At 40.2% G+C, this 16,350-nt stretch overlaps 1 protein-coding gene across 1 annotated transcript; it reads left to right on the top strand.

The window, feature by feature from the left end:
* Positions 1–850: 850 nt before the first annotated feature.
* Positions 851–7,526, top strand: rerglb (RERG/RAS-like b). Its single transcript, XM_029434186.1, has 5 exons — positions 851–971; positions 2,775–2,831; positions 3,259–3,332; positions 4,422–4,570; positions 5,859–7,526. Exons 1-5 carry the CDS (start codon positions 920–922, stop codon positions 6,142–6,144), a joined length of 618 nt encoding a protein of 205 aa, XP_029290046.1. The 5' UTR covers positions 851–919; the 3' UTR covers positions 6,145–7,526.
* The last annotated feature ends 8,824 nt before the right edge of the window (positions 7,527–16,350 follow it).

Here is a 16,350-nt window from a genome sequence, read left to right as displayed (position 1 = left end):
GAGAGAGAGAGATAGATATATAGAGATAGAGAGAGAGAGAGAGATAGACAAGTAGAGAGAGAGAGAGAGAGAGAGAGAGACAGATAGAGAGACAGAGAGAGATATAAGATACAGAATATGGGAGAGAGAGACGAGAGATTGATATACATAGAATAGAGAGAGAGAGATAGAGAGAGAGATAGGAGATAGAGATAGATGATAGAGTAATGAGCGATTGCACACAGAGACTCCCATCTCCTAGACTCTTTTCTCTCCTCTTTTCTCAGAGCTCCTATCTCTCTAGATCCCTCTCTAGAGAACAGAGAGAGAGACAGCTAGAGAGAGAACAGAGAGACAGTAGAGAGAGAGGAGAGACTCTTAGAGATTACAGATGAGAGATAAGAGAGAGAGAGAGAGAGACAGAGAGAGAGACAGAGAGAGACAGAAGACAAGAGAGAGAGAGAGAGAGAGAGAGAGAGAGAGACAGAGAGAGAGACAGAGAGGGAGAGAGAGACAGAGAGACAGAGAGAGAGAGACAGAGAGAGAGAGAGAGAGAGAGAGAGAGAGAGGGAGAGAGAGGGAGAGAGTAAATGAGCGCTTGGCACACAGAGAGAGAGAGAGGGAGAGAGAGAGAGACAGAGAGAGAGAGAGAGAGAGAGAGAGAGAGAGAGAGAGAGAGAGAGAGAGAGAGAGAGAGAGAGAGAGGGAGAGAGTAAATGAGCGCTTGGCACACAGAGAGAGAGAGAGGGAGAGAAGAGGGGGGCGCTTGTTTTCCCTCCTTTCTTCTCCCTCTGGCTTTAAAGAAAAGTGAAACAGCCCTTTGAAGAGGAGGAGGAGGAGGCAGTCCTCCATCCAGCCCGGACTGTGAGGAGCATTCAGTGTGCCGGCGCTCACCCAGATAGCAACACAACACAGAGAGCCAGCTGACGATCTGACAGACATGAACGACATCAAGCTCGCCCTGCTGGGAAGCCAGGGGGCTGGGAAGTCAGGTGAGGGGCTGGAGGTGACTCTTACTTCAACAAATACTTCAGTCGACATCTCTGTACTGTACGGAGGCATCGGGAAGTTATACTTCTTGCTTTTTAGAGCATAATAAATCCAGTGGTGTCATGTAACTGCGTACATCTACTCTAAGTACTGCACTTAAGTACACACTCGAGTACTTTCTTCTTCTACTGCACTACTTTAGTTACTTTGCAGATTGAGAATAATAATGCAAACATATAAATCAATTAATAAATGATGTATTATTATTATTATTATTATTATTATTATTATTATTATTATTATTATTATTATTATTATTATTATTATTATTATTATTATTATTATTATAGTAGCTGAAATTAGCCCCGGCTGCAACATTAGTGCAGTATTAAAGGGCCATTCTGCATAATGTGTACTTTTACTTGTTGTACTTTAAGTATATTTTGATATATATATATATATATATATATATATATATATATATATATATATATATATATATATATATATATATCTATCTAATACTTATGTACTTGTACATTTCCGTGTAACTGTGTGTGCTACCTTTACAGATATCTGAGTACTTCTTCCACCACTAAATATATAAATACTTTATAGTAGCACAATACACACTTTGTTTTTTATAAATGCTTGTGTTGGATTAAAGCTGTCACAGAGCTGATTTACATTTACAATCAGAGTCCTGTCGTCTACTGAATTCCTCGCCACTGGTTTTGTTTATGCTTGTAATTATAGATCAAACCTTTTCCTCAGGTTTTGCTGCATTGCGCTGACAGTTGGTGCCACTTACTCTTTGTTTACATTAGTAATACGATCTGTGTTCTGGGCTGAACTCCATCAGTTATGTGACCATACCTTAATTTAACAAAGTCAAACACATTCCACATTTTATTCTTAAACTGCAGTGAAAGATGCTGCTGAGGCAGAGGAGGGCAGTTATAGGACCCTTGTTGCTGCTTGGGGGTCTCATTGCATGCATCAGCATCCAGTCTCTGTGGCGCTGGTTAAGACTGACTGGCTCTGCGCTGCGTTCAAGCTTCATAAAAACAATGGGACGTCTCAGTATTTGCTGCCTGGCTGTTACTGTGGAGATGCTGCATGTGCACGTGTGTCCATTTCATGTTTTTCTGCTTGTTGCTTTCACGGTTTCTCTGAATATATCCAGTGGTGGTACATTTACTCAAGTACTGTACTATATATATATATATATATATAGTAGTTGTGATGTAATGCAAGTAATGCATCAATATATTATTCTGCATCCTAATTACTTTTGGTACTTTAGGTATATTTTGAAGCTTATACTTATGTACTTTTACTTGTAAGTGAGCATTTCTACACTTCTACCACTGAATATATCCTTTTCAATGTAACTGTGCTGAACTTTCTTTGCCTTTCTGCAGAATGCATGCATGAGTAGCAGTATCATGTGTCCCCGTAGCCTTAGCATAACCCCTCCTGTATCACCTCTTCAGACGCACGTGACCACCAGCAGCACTTGATTTTCCGAGGGACCAAAGCTAGTCAGTTTAATGTGTAGCTCGCAGTCTGGAGGCGAAGCAGAGGGGGAAATATAACCATGCAGCTTGCCAACTATGCACACAGGCCTTCCAGCATGCAGCCTCTTTCATGTGAGGCTACAGTTTCACCGCTCCAATCCCAGGGACCGTTGGCACCGTGCTGCGCCTGCAGGAGTAAATGAGGGTCATTTAACCCTCACTGCTGCCACCTGTGAGAGCTGAGAGTGTAATGATGCCGTGACTCATTTTGTCTGTTTCCTCCAGCTGTCCTTGTGCGGTTCCTGACCAGACGCTTCATCGGTGAATACGCCTCCAACGCCAGTAAGTGTTTCAAGACTGGATGAGCTTTGTGGTTTGATGAGGGGGCTTTTGGTTTCGGTCCTGCAGAGCAGAGTTTGGATGTTGCTATTTAGTCATTAAGTGGTGCAAATATTTTACACGAGCAATCATGAGATTAACAATCCAGGATACCATTTGAATGCAGTTTAATCAAAAATGATTGCAGCTGTAAAAATGCTCCACTTTAACTAAAGGTGAGAGTGAACCAAAACAATGAGCTGAAAGATGCTAAAGAGCCGAGTCAGGTTGTAAGTATCCCCTTCACATCGTGCACATCATGATTAGTGCAGCTCGAAAGCCAAACATTAAAATATCAAAGATAAAATAAGGAAACAAAACAGGACAGGTAATGAAATGAATTGACATTACTGCGTTATATCTTTCTGACTCTTTCTAATCCTCGTTACAGATTCCTTGTACCATAAAAGGCTTTCGATCGATGGCAGGCAGCTGAATCTGGAGGTTTTTGACCCCTGCTCTCAGGTACAACACATCTCCAACCCTCCTAATATTGGTATCTGATCTAACCCTTTGCATAGTTGGATAAAAACACTTTATCATCTGTGTTTGAGTAAGTTTTTAAAGCCTTAGTATTGCTGGGGTGAAAACCAAATCATTCCTTTGTTTTGGAGAAAAACAATGTTGTCAGTCTCCTGCTGAAGCTGCGCCACACGGCCGTGACCTTCACTGAATCACGATCAGATATTTACCTTTGGGCCGGCGCGTGTACGATCCCGTACAGCACTTAAAAGTTCAATCCAAAAGGTTTACGAGAGTGTGCCAATGGCTCTTTGAAGAAAAGAGCCATAAAACCTGCTTTCTTTTCTTTCAGCGAGACCAAAATCCCAGAGAAGCCTTTTTACTGTAGCGTTAGTATTTTTGTGGAATACCCCTTTAGCTCAGCAGAACAAAAGCCGGTCATTGTGTTAGCCACTCACTGTAAGGACGCCCAAGACACACTCGTATGAGCTGGACTGCTTTATGGAGAGACCGGGATAAGTGAGTTTTAACGGTGCTCTTCAGGCCCTTTGTCCTTCCCACAATGTTTGTTTCTCCTGCAGGAACCAAGAAGTCCACGCAGAATGTACTGAAGTCATTTAAAACAAGAGGAATGTAATTATTCAAACTTCCGTTGAGTCGATGTCCCCACATTGTTGCATGATGTTGCAGCCGAGAAGTTTAAACTGAGAGCACGTCGTGTGTACAGCTGATTTTCCTTCTCAGTGCTGAATCAACAACATCTGGGGATTTAAATCAAATTCTGCAGATCTTATTGGTTTAAAAGCTGGAACAGATATCTACAAAATGATTGATTAAATCTAAATATTATATTAAAGGGTCTTTTTAGACCGAATGTGAAACCTTTCTAAAGTTGTGAATACTTACATACTATATAATGCCACAAAGGTTTGTCTTCATATCTCATATAAGCCAACGCTGTTTAATTAAACAATGTTTATGAGTTACTAAAAGGCACAATGTAAAGTATAACAGCTTCCCCTCTCTGGTTGATATACATACTACCTGACTGAATGGTGTTACCAAAATAAAAGCGTGCGTTGTCCTTGGCAGAGCTCAGAGGCCAGGTGCATACTGGAGGAGCCGGTGGACTGGGCGGATGGCTTCGTGGTGGTGTACAACATCAGCGACCGCACTTCCTTCATCAACGCCAAGAACATCCTGCGGCAGATCCGGGAGGCGCGCGTGGAAAACTGCAAAGGGTGAGAAGCACAGTGAAGTTATTTTATTATGAAACCGTATGTTAGAGGAAGCAAGTTGCCTCATTGCAAAAGATCTTTCTGTGTTTTACATCCTATCGGTCTGTGTCCGTGTTTAAGATCATCTAACAAACTCAATCCTGGAGCTGCCATTCAAGGTTTAATTAAAGTTATTTTTATTCTATTTTGATTATTTAGTTTCACATTATTCATTTATTTCATCCAAAGGGGTTTAATATGGTATTTAAGTGATAATTATAATCATAAAGTAACCATTCAGGTGCAGTTAAAACAGTCAAATAATCCAAACTGAACAAAGACATTAAATTAAATTGGATGCAGCACTCAGAGGGAGACAGTGTTTCCATGAAGCTGTGCAGGGATCTGCATGTAGTCTTGAATTTAATGAAAACTGACTGATCCTGACAAACTGATAAATGATTCACGATCCCGAGTGAAGGATTCACGATAAAACCTAAAGGCATCTGGTCTGCTGGAAAACTGGGCCAAACACATCCATCAGGCCGCCGGTCGTCTGGTGCTGAAGCGTCCTGATGATGAGCAGAGATTTATTCACTCACTCACACGTGAAGATGAATGTAGATCAGTGTTTTATGATGGAAATAAGGACTGAAAGTAATGAATCGACTTCATTTGTGTAATTAAAATGCAGTTTTCCAAAAGAGATACAGAAGTAATTCAACAGAAGATCTTTTACTGAAGCAAACATATCAATACTACAGTGTTACAACTTAACATCGTGTAAAAGCATTAAAATATACTTAAATAATCAAACGCAAAACTACTCATTTCAGAATAATATATATTATACTATTTAATTATAATTATAGATGCATTAATGTGTCAGCTTTAATGTTGCAGCTGGTAAAGATGGGGCTCATTTTAATTAATTAATTAATATTTTAAATATATATTACTTCATATACTTGGGGATATTATAATATTACTTGCTGGTAAAATATAAAAGGTAGCAGAAAAGTAAAAGTACCTCAAAATTGTACTATTTCCCATATTTGTTATTTCCCACCACTGGATATTAAGGTTAATATTTAAAAGGTTAAGATAAAACAGGAAGTAGAAACAAACTAAAACTCGTTTTTTGTGCATCATTTTTTTAACATTTGCTCATAACTCAGATTTATCTTCTTCTAAATATTTGGATCTTACTCTACAAAATAAAATAAAGTTCTGTGAGGTTTAAAATAAAAGTAACTTTGCAGGACACTGAGGATGTTATTGTCTCCACGTCACTGACACGTCTCTGCTCCAGGGAGGTGGAGGTTCCTGTGTGTCTGGTGGGGAACAAGCAGGATCTGTGTCACGCCCGGCAGGTGCGTGAGGACGAGGGCCGCTGCCTGGCTCAGGAGAACCGCTGCCACTTCCAGGAGGTCTCAGCGGCCGAGAGCTACCAGGACATCGCCAACCTGTTCACCCAACTCATCCGCCAGGTGATGGAGCACCTCAAGTACAGAGCTGACCGACGGCGCTACAGCGGCTCCAAGTCCATGGCCAAGCTCATCAACAATGTGTTTGGCAAGAGGAGGAAGTCCGTGTGAGTCAGCTGGAGGGACTGGGACGTTGAGTGTGGACCCGTGTTAAAGGGAACTGGCTCTGGAAACTGTTGTACGGAAGCCGAGTGAGAAAAAAAGATTTCTGAATCTGATCTAAAACGTTTTCTCTCCTGTGGTTCTGACTTGTGAACAGGGGAAGAAAGGATTTGCCAGGATACATTTTAAAATATTAAAACAAAATATTAAACGTGTTGTTGTTGTAATTCTCATTTCGGCCACAAGAGGCTGAAGTGCACATCTATTCAATGTTATAAATAGGACTATAGGCACGTTTTCTTCCAGGTGAGTTTTAATGTCCATGCACTTTAAACACAATGAATATATATTGATATGATTACAATTCATTTATAGTCAAAAGATAAGATTTAGTTTGTCAGGATCATTTAAGTGTTTGTTGTTGTAATACTCATTTTGTCCACAAGGGGCTGAAGTGCAGCCTTGGATTTCCCCTTTCGTCTGTTTTTTAATTTTTAGACAGTCATTTTATTATTCTTTCTCTTGATATATATATAAATTGATTACATAACTTGCTAACAACACAATATACTGTATGCACCTTGTGTCGGGAGAGTAGTAACCTCTAGTAACAGCAACACATTATCTTAGAAACAACTCATTTATTTCTAATTATCCTGGCAAAAATGGTTTGTTTTTTAACTTATTCAGGTTAATTAGAGCTTTTCTCTGGTAGAGGTTGAGAAGAGAGATGCTGGTAATCATGTGAGGTCATTAATGTACCAATTAGAAAATAAGAAAAGGGTAAATTGTCCCACCCAGGTGAGAGAAATGTCAATCAAGCTGTACATATGTAGCAATACTATGCTTTAATACGGCCTAACACTATCAACATGATGAATGACATCTGTAAAACTCATTTTAATCAATAAGATCGTGAATGATCAGATGTTCACTACTTGATACAGACACAGTTTGTTTCACATGACAACTGGTGTCGGACGGGAAGCTGTGATTGGCTGTGATTGGCTGTGATTGGCTGTGATTGGCTGTGATTGGCTGTAATCAGCGTCTCCTGTTTATCTTCAACTCAAATCACAACATGGAGGAATGAAAGTCTGATGAGCTGTTGATGAGCTCGTGACGGGGAAATGTTTTCTCTTTTATTCAGATGACGTTTTCTCTGAATGAAAGAGAAAGAAAATGCATTATTTTTCTAATCATTTAAGCAAATATACCGTTAATGTTAAACGTTCTGTATTTTTAATGAGGGGAACATGTGTGTTATGTTCATTTTACATTTTGTAATTCTTTGGAAGCCATATTGTTTGTTCATAGTTGATTACTATATTATATATAACTTATATGGTATATCATTTAATATACATATAGTGTGTATGTTAATTAGTACATTTCATTTGTTTGTTTTCACAGAATCAGAGTAACGTGAATGTGAACTCACGACTTTCAAACTTTATAAAACGCTAACACATACCAGTTAAGGGCATGAACTCTTTTAATGCTGTGCTGTTTGCTTTCCTAAACCCTGTTATGTCACCACGATGCTGTAAAGAAAGAATGTGCCCCCCCCCCATCACGTATCCAGTGTTTAGTAGATGAATGTTCCTTTTTGTAAATACTGTAAAAACATCGGCTGTTCCAGAGGAAATTAAAGTTCAACATTGCTTAATCAGATGCTGTTTTAATGAAATGACCGTGAGAGGGTTTCTCTAAAGGAAGGAAAGAGGAAGTTCCTGCGTGTTGCTGCTATAAATAGCTCGTTTGGAGGCAGGAGAAGTGAGAAATGCACCATTATTCTCGTGAATCCTGGACTCCGAAACAACAAAATGTTCCTGAAGTACCCACAAGATGGCAGCACTGAACATCATAATAATGTGCTCTTTTCTCCTTCTTTGTTTAATGACGTCGGGCTCATGGGAGCTGACCTGTTACACACTCAATCAACTCACATCATAAAGAGAAATCACAGCGAGCGTGACACTGGAAAATGTTATTCAGTGAGTCCTCGCTGGAGATATTCAATATGTTCTCCACTTATTTATTAAGGATTGTCACCGACTGTATTGTGAGTTCTATACGTGTTTATTTTTATTATATTTAACCAGAGAAATCCAGCTTTTTTTGCACTTGATGAAGACAGTGCCATAAAAAGAAGTTGCAAACAAAACACTTCAACAAATACAACAATACTTCTATCTATACTATCACCAGAGAAAAAGAGGTTAAAATATCTAGTATATTATCTTTTAATTTATATAGAATAGACAATCAGACGCTCTCTTGTGCTGTATGTCCGTGGTATTAGATGTTTGTTGTCTCTAATGCATCAACACACTTCAGAATGAACCTTCAAGCTTTGATCATATCAAATATACTTCATGCAGATCAGACTAAAACCCAACAAAGTTCACATTTTCCACGCAGATCAATGAAACATGGAATCTGGAGGCTTTTGCAAGTTAAAAAAATGTGTGTTTTTGATGATAATTGTCTCTTCTGATTGCTCGGTATCTCTTCTAAGCATCAAAGTGGGGAATGTTTGGAGTAGAGCAGACAGGAAGCACTGCAGGTTCCTCGTGTTCATCATCATCATCATCATCATCATCATCATGCAGCTGAGTCTCTGCAGGAGCCTTTTTCATAGTTGTTTGTTAAGCAAATACTTTTACACATTTAAACAGCCTTTGAGTGGATGAGGGTGTGTATCATCACATTGTGTTGCATGTATAAAATGTTCTTTGTAAATAAAGTTGAATTGAATTGTATGTGTAGTTTATAATATCTTTCATGCATTCTAGTTGTAAAGCCTGCTTTTAGCTTTTAAAGATCTTCAGAGAGATGCATTTCTCCTCTCTATAAAGTTCATGAAAGATTTCACATTTTCATTTCCAGCAGCAGCGGTTTGCTTTGAATAGATACAGGAGTTATGTACCTGGCAGGAGCAGCCACTGAACAGGAAGCTCCACCTACAGAGACTGATCAGAAAGTCTGAGGGGAAAAACATCACGCTGCCACCAGCTGAGTTTGACTGACAGGTAATTTCTGCAGGGAGCAGCACAGAAACACCTCTGGCATTAGCACTCAATAACAAATATGTCAGGAGAATACACGCTAAACAAAACAAGGAAATCTGTAACGGTGCAAAATGCTCTTCGTATAAACTCCAATTTCCATCTCTTCATCTTCCTCCCCCCCCCCCCCCCTGCTTTTCTTCTTTGTCTGTCTCGTTTTTGTCAGAGATGAGGAGTGCAGATGGATGGAGACAGAACCTCCAAGCGTGGCCTTGGAGCTTCAGGTCAGTGATCTTATTTGGCCCCTGTGTGGAGGAAGAATTGGTTTTGGCTGGACCGAGGAAAACCATCTGAACCAAGGGGATTGGATGCTGCTGGGACACGGCGAGAGCCAATCAGAAAGGCCATCGATCAGTTCCCCTTAATCTCACAGGGGGTGAGCACATCCCCACTCCAATCTAAAACTCTGCAGCTTAGTCAGACTGACAGGGGATTGGACGGCTTCCAAAGACTTGAACCTCCAACTGAAATGGATCCACGTTAGAGCAGTTTGTCTAAAACATGGCATTCAACTTCCCGCAAAAATAAACAGAAGTTAAAGCAGTTCAGTCCGCTGCTGCCTGGAAATCTAATTTCCCTTCAAATATGGAAACAATAAAGAAAACAAAGTTTGTTTCCAATTCAAATCAACAAAAGGTACAGGTGAAATTATTCTGCTGAGATGTTTACGTTTTCTCCTATAATCTCCAGGAAAAACATAATTTAAACACTAGCTTGTATGATTTGCCCGAGTGGACATTTTTGTTGCCATGTGCTGTGTGTCATGCTGCATGAGTGCACACAGTGATTGCTTGCCGGATGATATATGCTGCATCTGAGGAGTTTGTTTCTAAAATCCACTCCCTGAAAAATGTGTGATGGATCCTCTGTTAAAAGAAGCACAGAAGTGAAATTCATACTTTCTTTTTGTTGAGTTTAGTGAGTGTCACGAGCACTTTGTTTGATAAGTTATCATCTGGTTCTATGTTAACATTGATTGAATGTAAAGCAGCTTTTATTTAAAGGAATCATATGTAATCTTTTTCATATGTTATATGAATTGTTCGTGGTCGAGTCAGCGTCCTGCAGTCTCCTGTTACACTAAATGTGATGTCCTGCTGTCTGTGCACTGAATACTGCTCTGTAAGATGTCAGTATCTTCTTGCAGTAACGCTGCCAAAACTCTGCAAATGAGGTGAATCTGATAACAAGCTCCATATCACAGAGATGTCCTCTAAAGCTCTTAATGTTGCTGAATCAGAGCATCCCCTAATGTCACAGCAGGACAAGCACACGTGTAAATAATATAATTAATGCTTCAGTTTCAGGGTCCTGGCTCACTGTCATGACTTACAGCGACACTTTGTTAAAGTTGTTACTCCTGAAGCTTTTGAAGACGTTTTGTTGCATAACAATAAACACAATAAACACAGTGCAGACATAATATAATATTTACAATAGAAAATATGTTTTTAAAGTGGAAGAGCTGCAGAGTTTGTGCAGGAATACGCAAATATATTGACCGTGTAAGATGCAAAAGTTCACAAAGTACAAAGGATATGTGCCTGTGGGGAGAGAGCACTTCCCTGCTTTGACAAGTAAAAATGTCTGCTGTGAAACAAGCCGACAGAGAGCCAAAGGAGAGAAAAGAAGTTCCAGGTTCTGCTCCAGAAGTAAGAAAAACCTTGGAGGAAGAAAAATAAATTCACGAGGGGCGAACGCTGTAAACGCTTTATGACAGCAGAGATTACAACGAAAGAATTGGAACATTTAGAAGAGAGCTTTGTGGACGAAACCAAGGTACAATGACGTTACAATACCGCTGTAGTTTATTCTCACAAAATAATCTTCGGCTCTCTATTAGCATCAAGCTAACGCTAAAAAACAGTGGTGCACGTTAATATTTACTACAATATAACAATTATCAACTTTGAGCAACATACCAAAAATACAATTACCAACAGTCATAGTTTATAAAAACAATTTCTTCTGTGTATGATTTCTTTGTTGAAGCAGCATTTATTCAGAATCAGCACTAATCTGTGGGCTCATGGAGGAGCTCTGGAGGCCCGGGCGCGTTCAGATACAGAAGGTGTGAAGAGACAGATTACATTACATTCCAGTCCTTGAAAGGTTTCTGCTTCCAAAACTGTATTTAAAGATTTCTTGCCAAGTTTGAGGCTGACGGATCAAGGCTGACGGATCAAGCAGCGGCAGCGGCAGCAACAGCAGCGTGCAGCAGTAGCAGCAGCAGCAGCAGCAACGGCAGCGGCAGCAGCAACGGCAGCGGCAGCGGCAGTAGCAGCGGCAGCGGCAGTAGCAGCGGCAGCGGCAGTAGCAGCGGCAGCGGCAGTAGCAGCGGCAGCAGCAACAGCGTGCATCTGCAGCGGAGGAACTTTGCCCAAAAATTCTTTCCAAGATGTGATCCAGGAGAAGGACGATGCCGTGCTGTATATGTGGCAGGTTTTTGAACTCCACGATCTTCCTACCTCTGGGGTCATATGGTCGACAAAAAACTTTCAATTTCATAAAGAAAAACCTGCCATACTGAATATAATATATTTAAAAGGCACCGTTTCTATAAACGTCAAATATGTTTCTGTGTTTACTACAAACTCCTGGAATAAAACAGACAAATAATTCCAATTTCTAGCACCTCAATAACTTTAATAACCTCACGTCTGGTAATAGAAACATGTAGAACTAGAATCCTGCTCGAGAGACGTTTAGAGGCTTACGATGTATAAATATGATTTAACAGAATCATGTCACACTGGTTGTGGAAGTTTATCTGAGCCCACGGTTTACACATCAAGTCATTTATTTTCTACCATGTGACCCCTCCATAGCTTCATGACCCAATTAACATAAGATAGACAGATGAGTCCATTACAAACAACATTTAGAAGGTATTTGAAACATGATATGCTGCTAATGTGGATTTATAATGCTCCTTCTAAATGACCTCACGTGTAAAGAAACATTAAAAGGGGTTTCTCGACTAATGAACTCCTCTAATCAAGTAAACACACTTCAAGTGTATCTTTAGTGTCTTTCAGTTGATACACTTTTAAAACGTGACATTAAATCGTGCTGTTCATGTCGTCGAGCTGCCTGAGCTGTCAAACCACAACAGGTGTTGATAATAATCACAGGCAATCTGCAGGAGAACAGACGAGCAGCCATGATGTGTTTACAGCAGATGTTCTGCTCCTTTGTCTTGTAATGCCACCATGTTTTAAAAAAAAATATTGAAGCACATAAATAAATCTTGATTATGCTCTATTGAAGGTCATAACACAGCTGGTTGTGCACACACACAACACATGCCCTTAAGCGTAAAAACAGCACAGCAGTAGCAGGAGTGTAAGCGTTGGGAAGGTGTGTGTGTGGGGTTTGAGGCTGTTTAACCACCTTTAATATGTCACTCACATAGAAGCAACAAAGGCAACCGGTGAATCATTTATATCGACTACTTAATTCATTATTTTAACCCAAAACAAGTTATTTTCCTAAACGTATCCAAGTAGTTTAATTTGAATAACTGCGTAGACATGTTCCTTATAAGTGGCATGCTTTCTGTACGCCTTCCCATCGCGTTGCTCTTTTCTACGTTGTACCGGCTGTACCATGGTCTCTGCAGCAGTGTTGCTCAAAGGCACCACAGCAGCAACATCTAAACACTTTGCTTTCTTCCCCAGATTTTCCCGTCCAGTCGAGGGATCAGGACAAGTAATCTTCTCCCCCGTGGTCAAACCTCTTGAGGGTTCAGGTGCAGCTCTATCACGATCAGAAACACCTGCCTCGTAAAGCTAATGTGAAAATGTTCAAGTGTTTTATTCCTCTGTGTTTTGCTCTTGTTCTTCCTGGCCTTGTTTATCTCCTTTTTACAGGGATGCATTTGGTGCCATTTTGTCCAAAATGAAAGATTAAAGAAAGAAAGTGTGTGTGATGTTTCACACTCACTTGTTTTGGTTGATCCTTATCAAATGTTTGCAAAAGCGTGACATATTGTATATTGGTGCTTCACTATGTGACACGTGCTTCCTGTCAACTAACTGACAGAATTTGAGCTTACCACTTAATTATTGACTTTTCCCAACACAGGGTCCACTTACTCGCTTGTTCTTGAGCTTTTGTCCATATCACATTGTTCTCAGCAGATGATTGAGTTTCCTCAGTTGTCATGGAACAAAACTCCTCCAGCCACTGTGAGTGCACGCTTTGAGCCAACATGAGCATGTTAAGCAGTTAGGATGCTAACATTAGCACTGAACACTAAGTGCAGCTGCGGCTGAAGGGAACCTCATTAGTTTTGCAGGTATTGGCTCATAAACCAAAGTATTTACATCTGTTTCGCCAGGATTACAATACGTTTGACTCTCTAATCATTGCATTTGGAAGAGAAAAACAATCTAACTCAGACATGTGTCGGAGAATGATGGAAATGTAAAGTGAATACAGATGGTAGAAAATGGCTTCTAAGTTTAAATAACACTGTTTTCCTCCTCTGAGTCTGACAAGAAGCAGGAGCTCTGTGGTTTCACATGCAGAACTGTAACCTTCGCTGCCACAAACTGCAAGCGGTTCTCTGGTATTCCTTCCTCTAAATTCAGCTGTTACTGTATGAAATGTGCAGTGTTGGCCTCTCGTGGCATTATATCTGACAAACAGCCCTTCCACACAAAACACCGCCTAAATTTGTCTCTGCCCTTTTCACACAGAGGACATGACGACGAGGCGAGCCGCAGCAGATGGCCCAAAAAGAAAAAAGAAACCTTCCTATTTCCACAGACTGCTAATTAGAGCCCAAACCACAGCTCACCTTTAATGTCAACCACAGACTGCTTTTAGCGCAATTAGCCTAATGGGGTCCGGGCCTGTGAAGAGCCTGTAATGTTTAGTCCGGGCATTGCATGGGAGTTTAAGCATGTCAAAATAAAGGACAAGAGGGGTCTAATGCAGGAGAGGGATCCATTTACCGCCGCAGCCGACTGAGGACGAGACTTCAACCCATGATTACCCAGAGAAACTATTTAATTAGATGCATTAATAATGGAACTAATTAGCTCCCATGTGTCCCGCAAATGAAGAGGGAACCTGGAGCTTCACTTGCACCTCATCAGCTGATTAATTAGTCGGTTGATCGTTAGCTGTCTTGACGGCCTATCAGATGAGAGGGAGGATAATGAGGGAATTGTCGGTCGATGGTGCTGGTTAATTAGTGTGACCTGATCCAGGGGCCATGTTAGAACAGTTGTTTATGCCACAGCTTCTAATGAGGAGGATTTAGGCCCGGATGATGTATTTGGAAAAGCAGGAGGCAGTGTTGTTTATGGACCGGCCTTGAAACCACCACCCTCCCCAATAAAAATCACTATAACGTTCCAATAATCTATCCGCAGGGAATAATGATGTGTCTCTGGAGCTAAACATTAACTTAAAATAATGACCTTACCATACTTTGTGGTATTTTCATTCCTAAATCCTCAATATAGTGACTTGCAGCAGGTCTGGGACTCTACAGTTCCAGGCTATTTGGATTTCATGCTATTCCTATACTATTCTAATAACACTACATGGACCTGGTAGTCTGTGGTAGGTGTATTAATAAGGATATAACTTTATACCATGTGAGCTACCAGGGTTAGGGTTACGTTAGTGCTACTTTACAGTGTTTTCTTCTCCTGTGTTTCGATCGTATTCGAAGACGTCGTGTGTGAGTACTGGTCGAGCTGTGGAAGGAGAACACAGGGACACCGGAGTAATCGTGATTTATTTGAAGTTTGACCAACAGTCTGGTTTTGATAAGGTTGTGTGGGGGAAAAAACTACATGCAAATATGAAAGAAAGAACAAATACAATGAAAGGATATCCCTCAGTTAACAAACAAGGAAATTAGGCCCATTGCTATTGGGAAGCTTCCAACACATTTACTCATCAGTGCTGCCAGATCAGATTGATAGTTTCCAGCACAATCCCAATTTAAAACCTGTCCAATTCGATAAAGGTCCGAATCATAACCCTGCCAGGAACCTGTGTAAAAGTGTAAAACGTCACAAACATACAAAGCTTCATATCTGCATCAAACACAGATCAAATGTTAGATACATAGGCTTTTGCAACCTACAAAGAGTGCAGACATAAACACACTGCCACGTCAATGATGACGACATTTTGTTTTACACAATGTTTTAAAACGCAGCCTGAATTTAATCAAAAGTAGCCAAATAGGTTGGAAACAACACCAACTTCAACTTCATCAACTCCCCCTGACGAGCTGATACCTCGTGCTTTTAAACAGGAAGCTCCTCCTGAAGTGAATCAAGACAATAAAATAACATTTACATGTAAAAGCAACATAACAGTTTCTAAATCATTATTCGAATTGTCCTAACTATTAAAAACATAGATAGTTTAGGGTACTTCATAGACAGTTTAAGACAACAATGAAAACCCCCACCCCTGCACTCCACATGGTACAGTCTGAGCCCCCCCCTCTGTAAAGCCCATTGGATGCTCTCACTTCCAGGTTGGCAGTTTGGACACATGACCAGCTCATCCACAAACATGTTGGTTACTGGACGTCAAATATAATAAATTCATTTAAATGTAAAGTAATAAATGAGTCTTTATTTCAATAACAATGAGAATGATAACTGTACGCATATTGAAATGTTCTGAAGCTACTTATGTTAGCATGTTAGCACGTTAGCATGTTAGCATGCAACATTAGCTTATGCTATCATAATGGTCTCTCATCTCCACGTCAATGTTTTTATGTTTTTATGTTTAAATGCCTGACATAAGGAAACACCCCACTCGTGAATCTGAAGCTTTTACATGTCTTAAAAACAGGTGGATGCTAACAAGTAGCATCACTTCGAACATTAGCCGCGTTTATCTTAATGGTGGTGACACGAATTGTCGCCTAACGCTAGCTTTTTTTTTTACTTCTGGAGATTTAATTTACACCTCAAAAATAATAAAAATTAATTTGTGTAAGTATCCTGAACTTTTGTTTGCCACAGAGTTTATTTTCTGCAATAATCTAAAGTTGGCTAAAGGCTTTTTGTTGAGGGTTTTGCTAACTCTGTAGCAGACCCATCATACCGGCCATTCTTATACAGAGTTCCTAAAATGTCCCCAAAATGTCCCAGAATAT

Source organism: Cottoperca gobio, chromosome 6, assembly GCF_900634415.1.
Source record: "Cottoperca gobio chromosome 6, fCotGob3.1, whole genome shotgun sequence".
Taxonomy (NCBI): Eukaryota; Metazoa; Chordata; class Actinopteri; order Perciformes; family Bovichtidae; genus Cottoperca; species Cottoperca gobio.
Note: the sequence above shows the minus strand (reverse complement) of the source record. Positions and strands in the feature narration are given on the sequence as shown.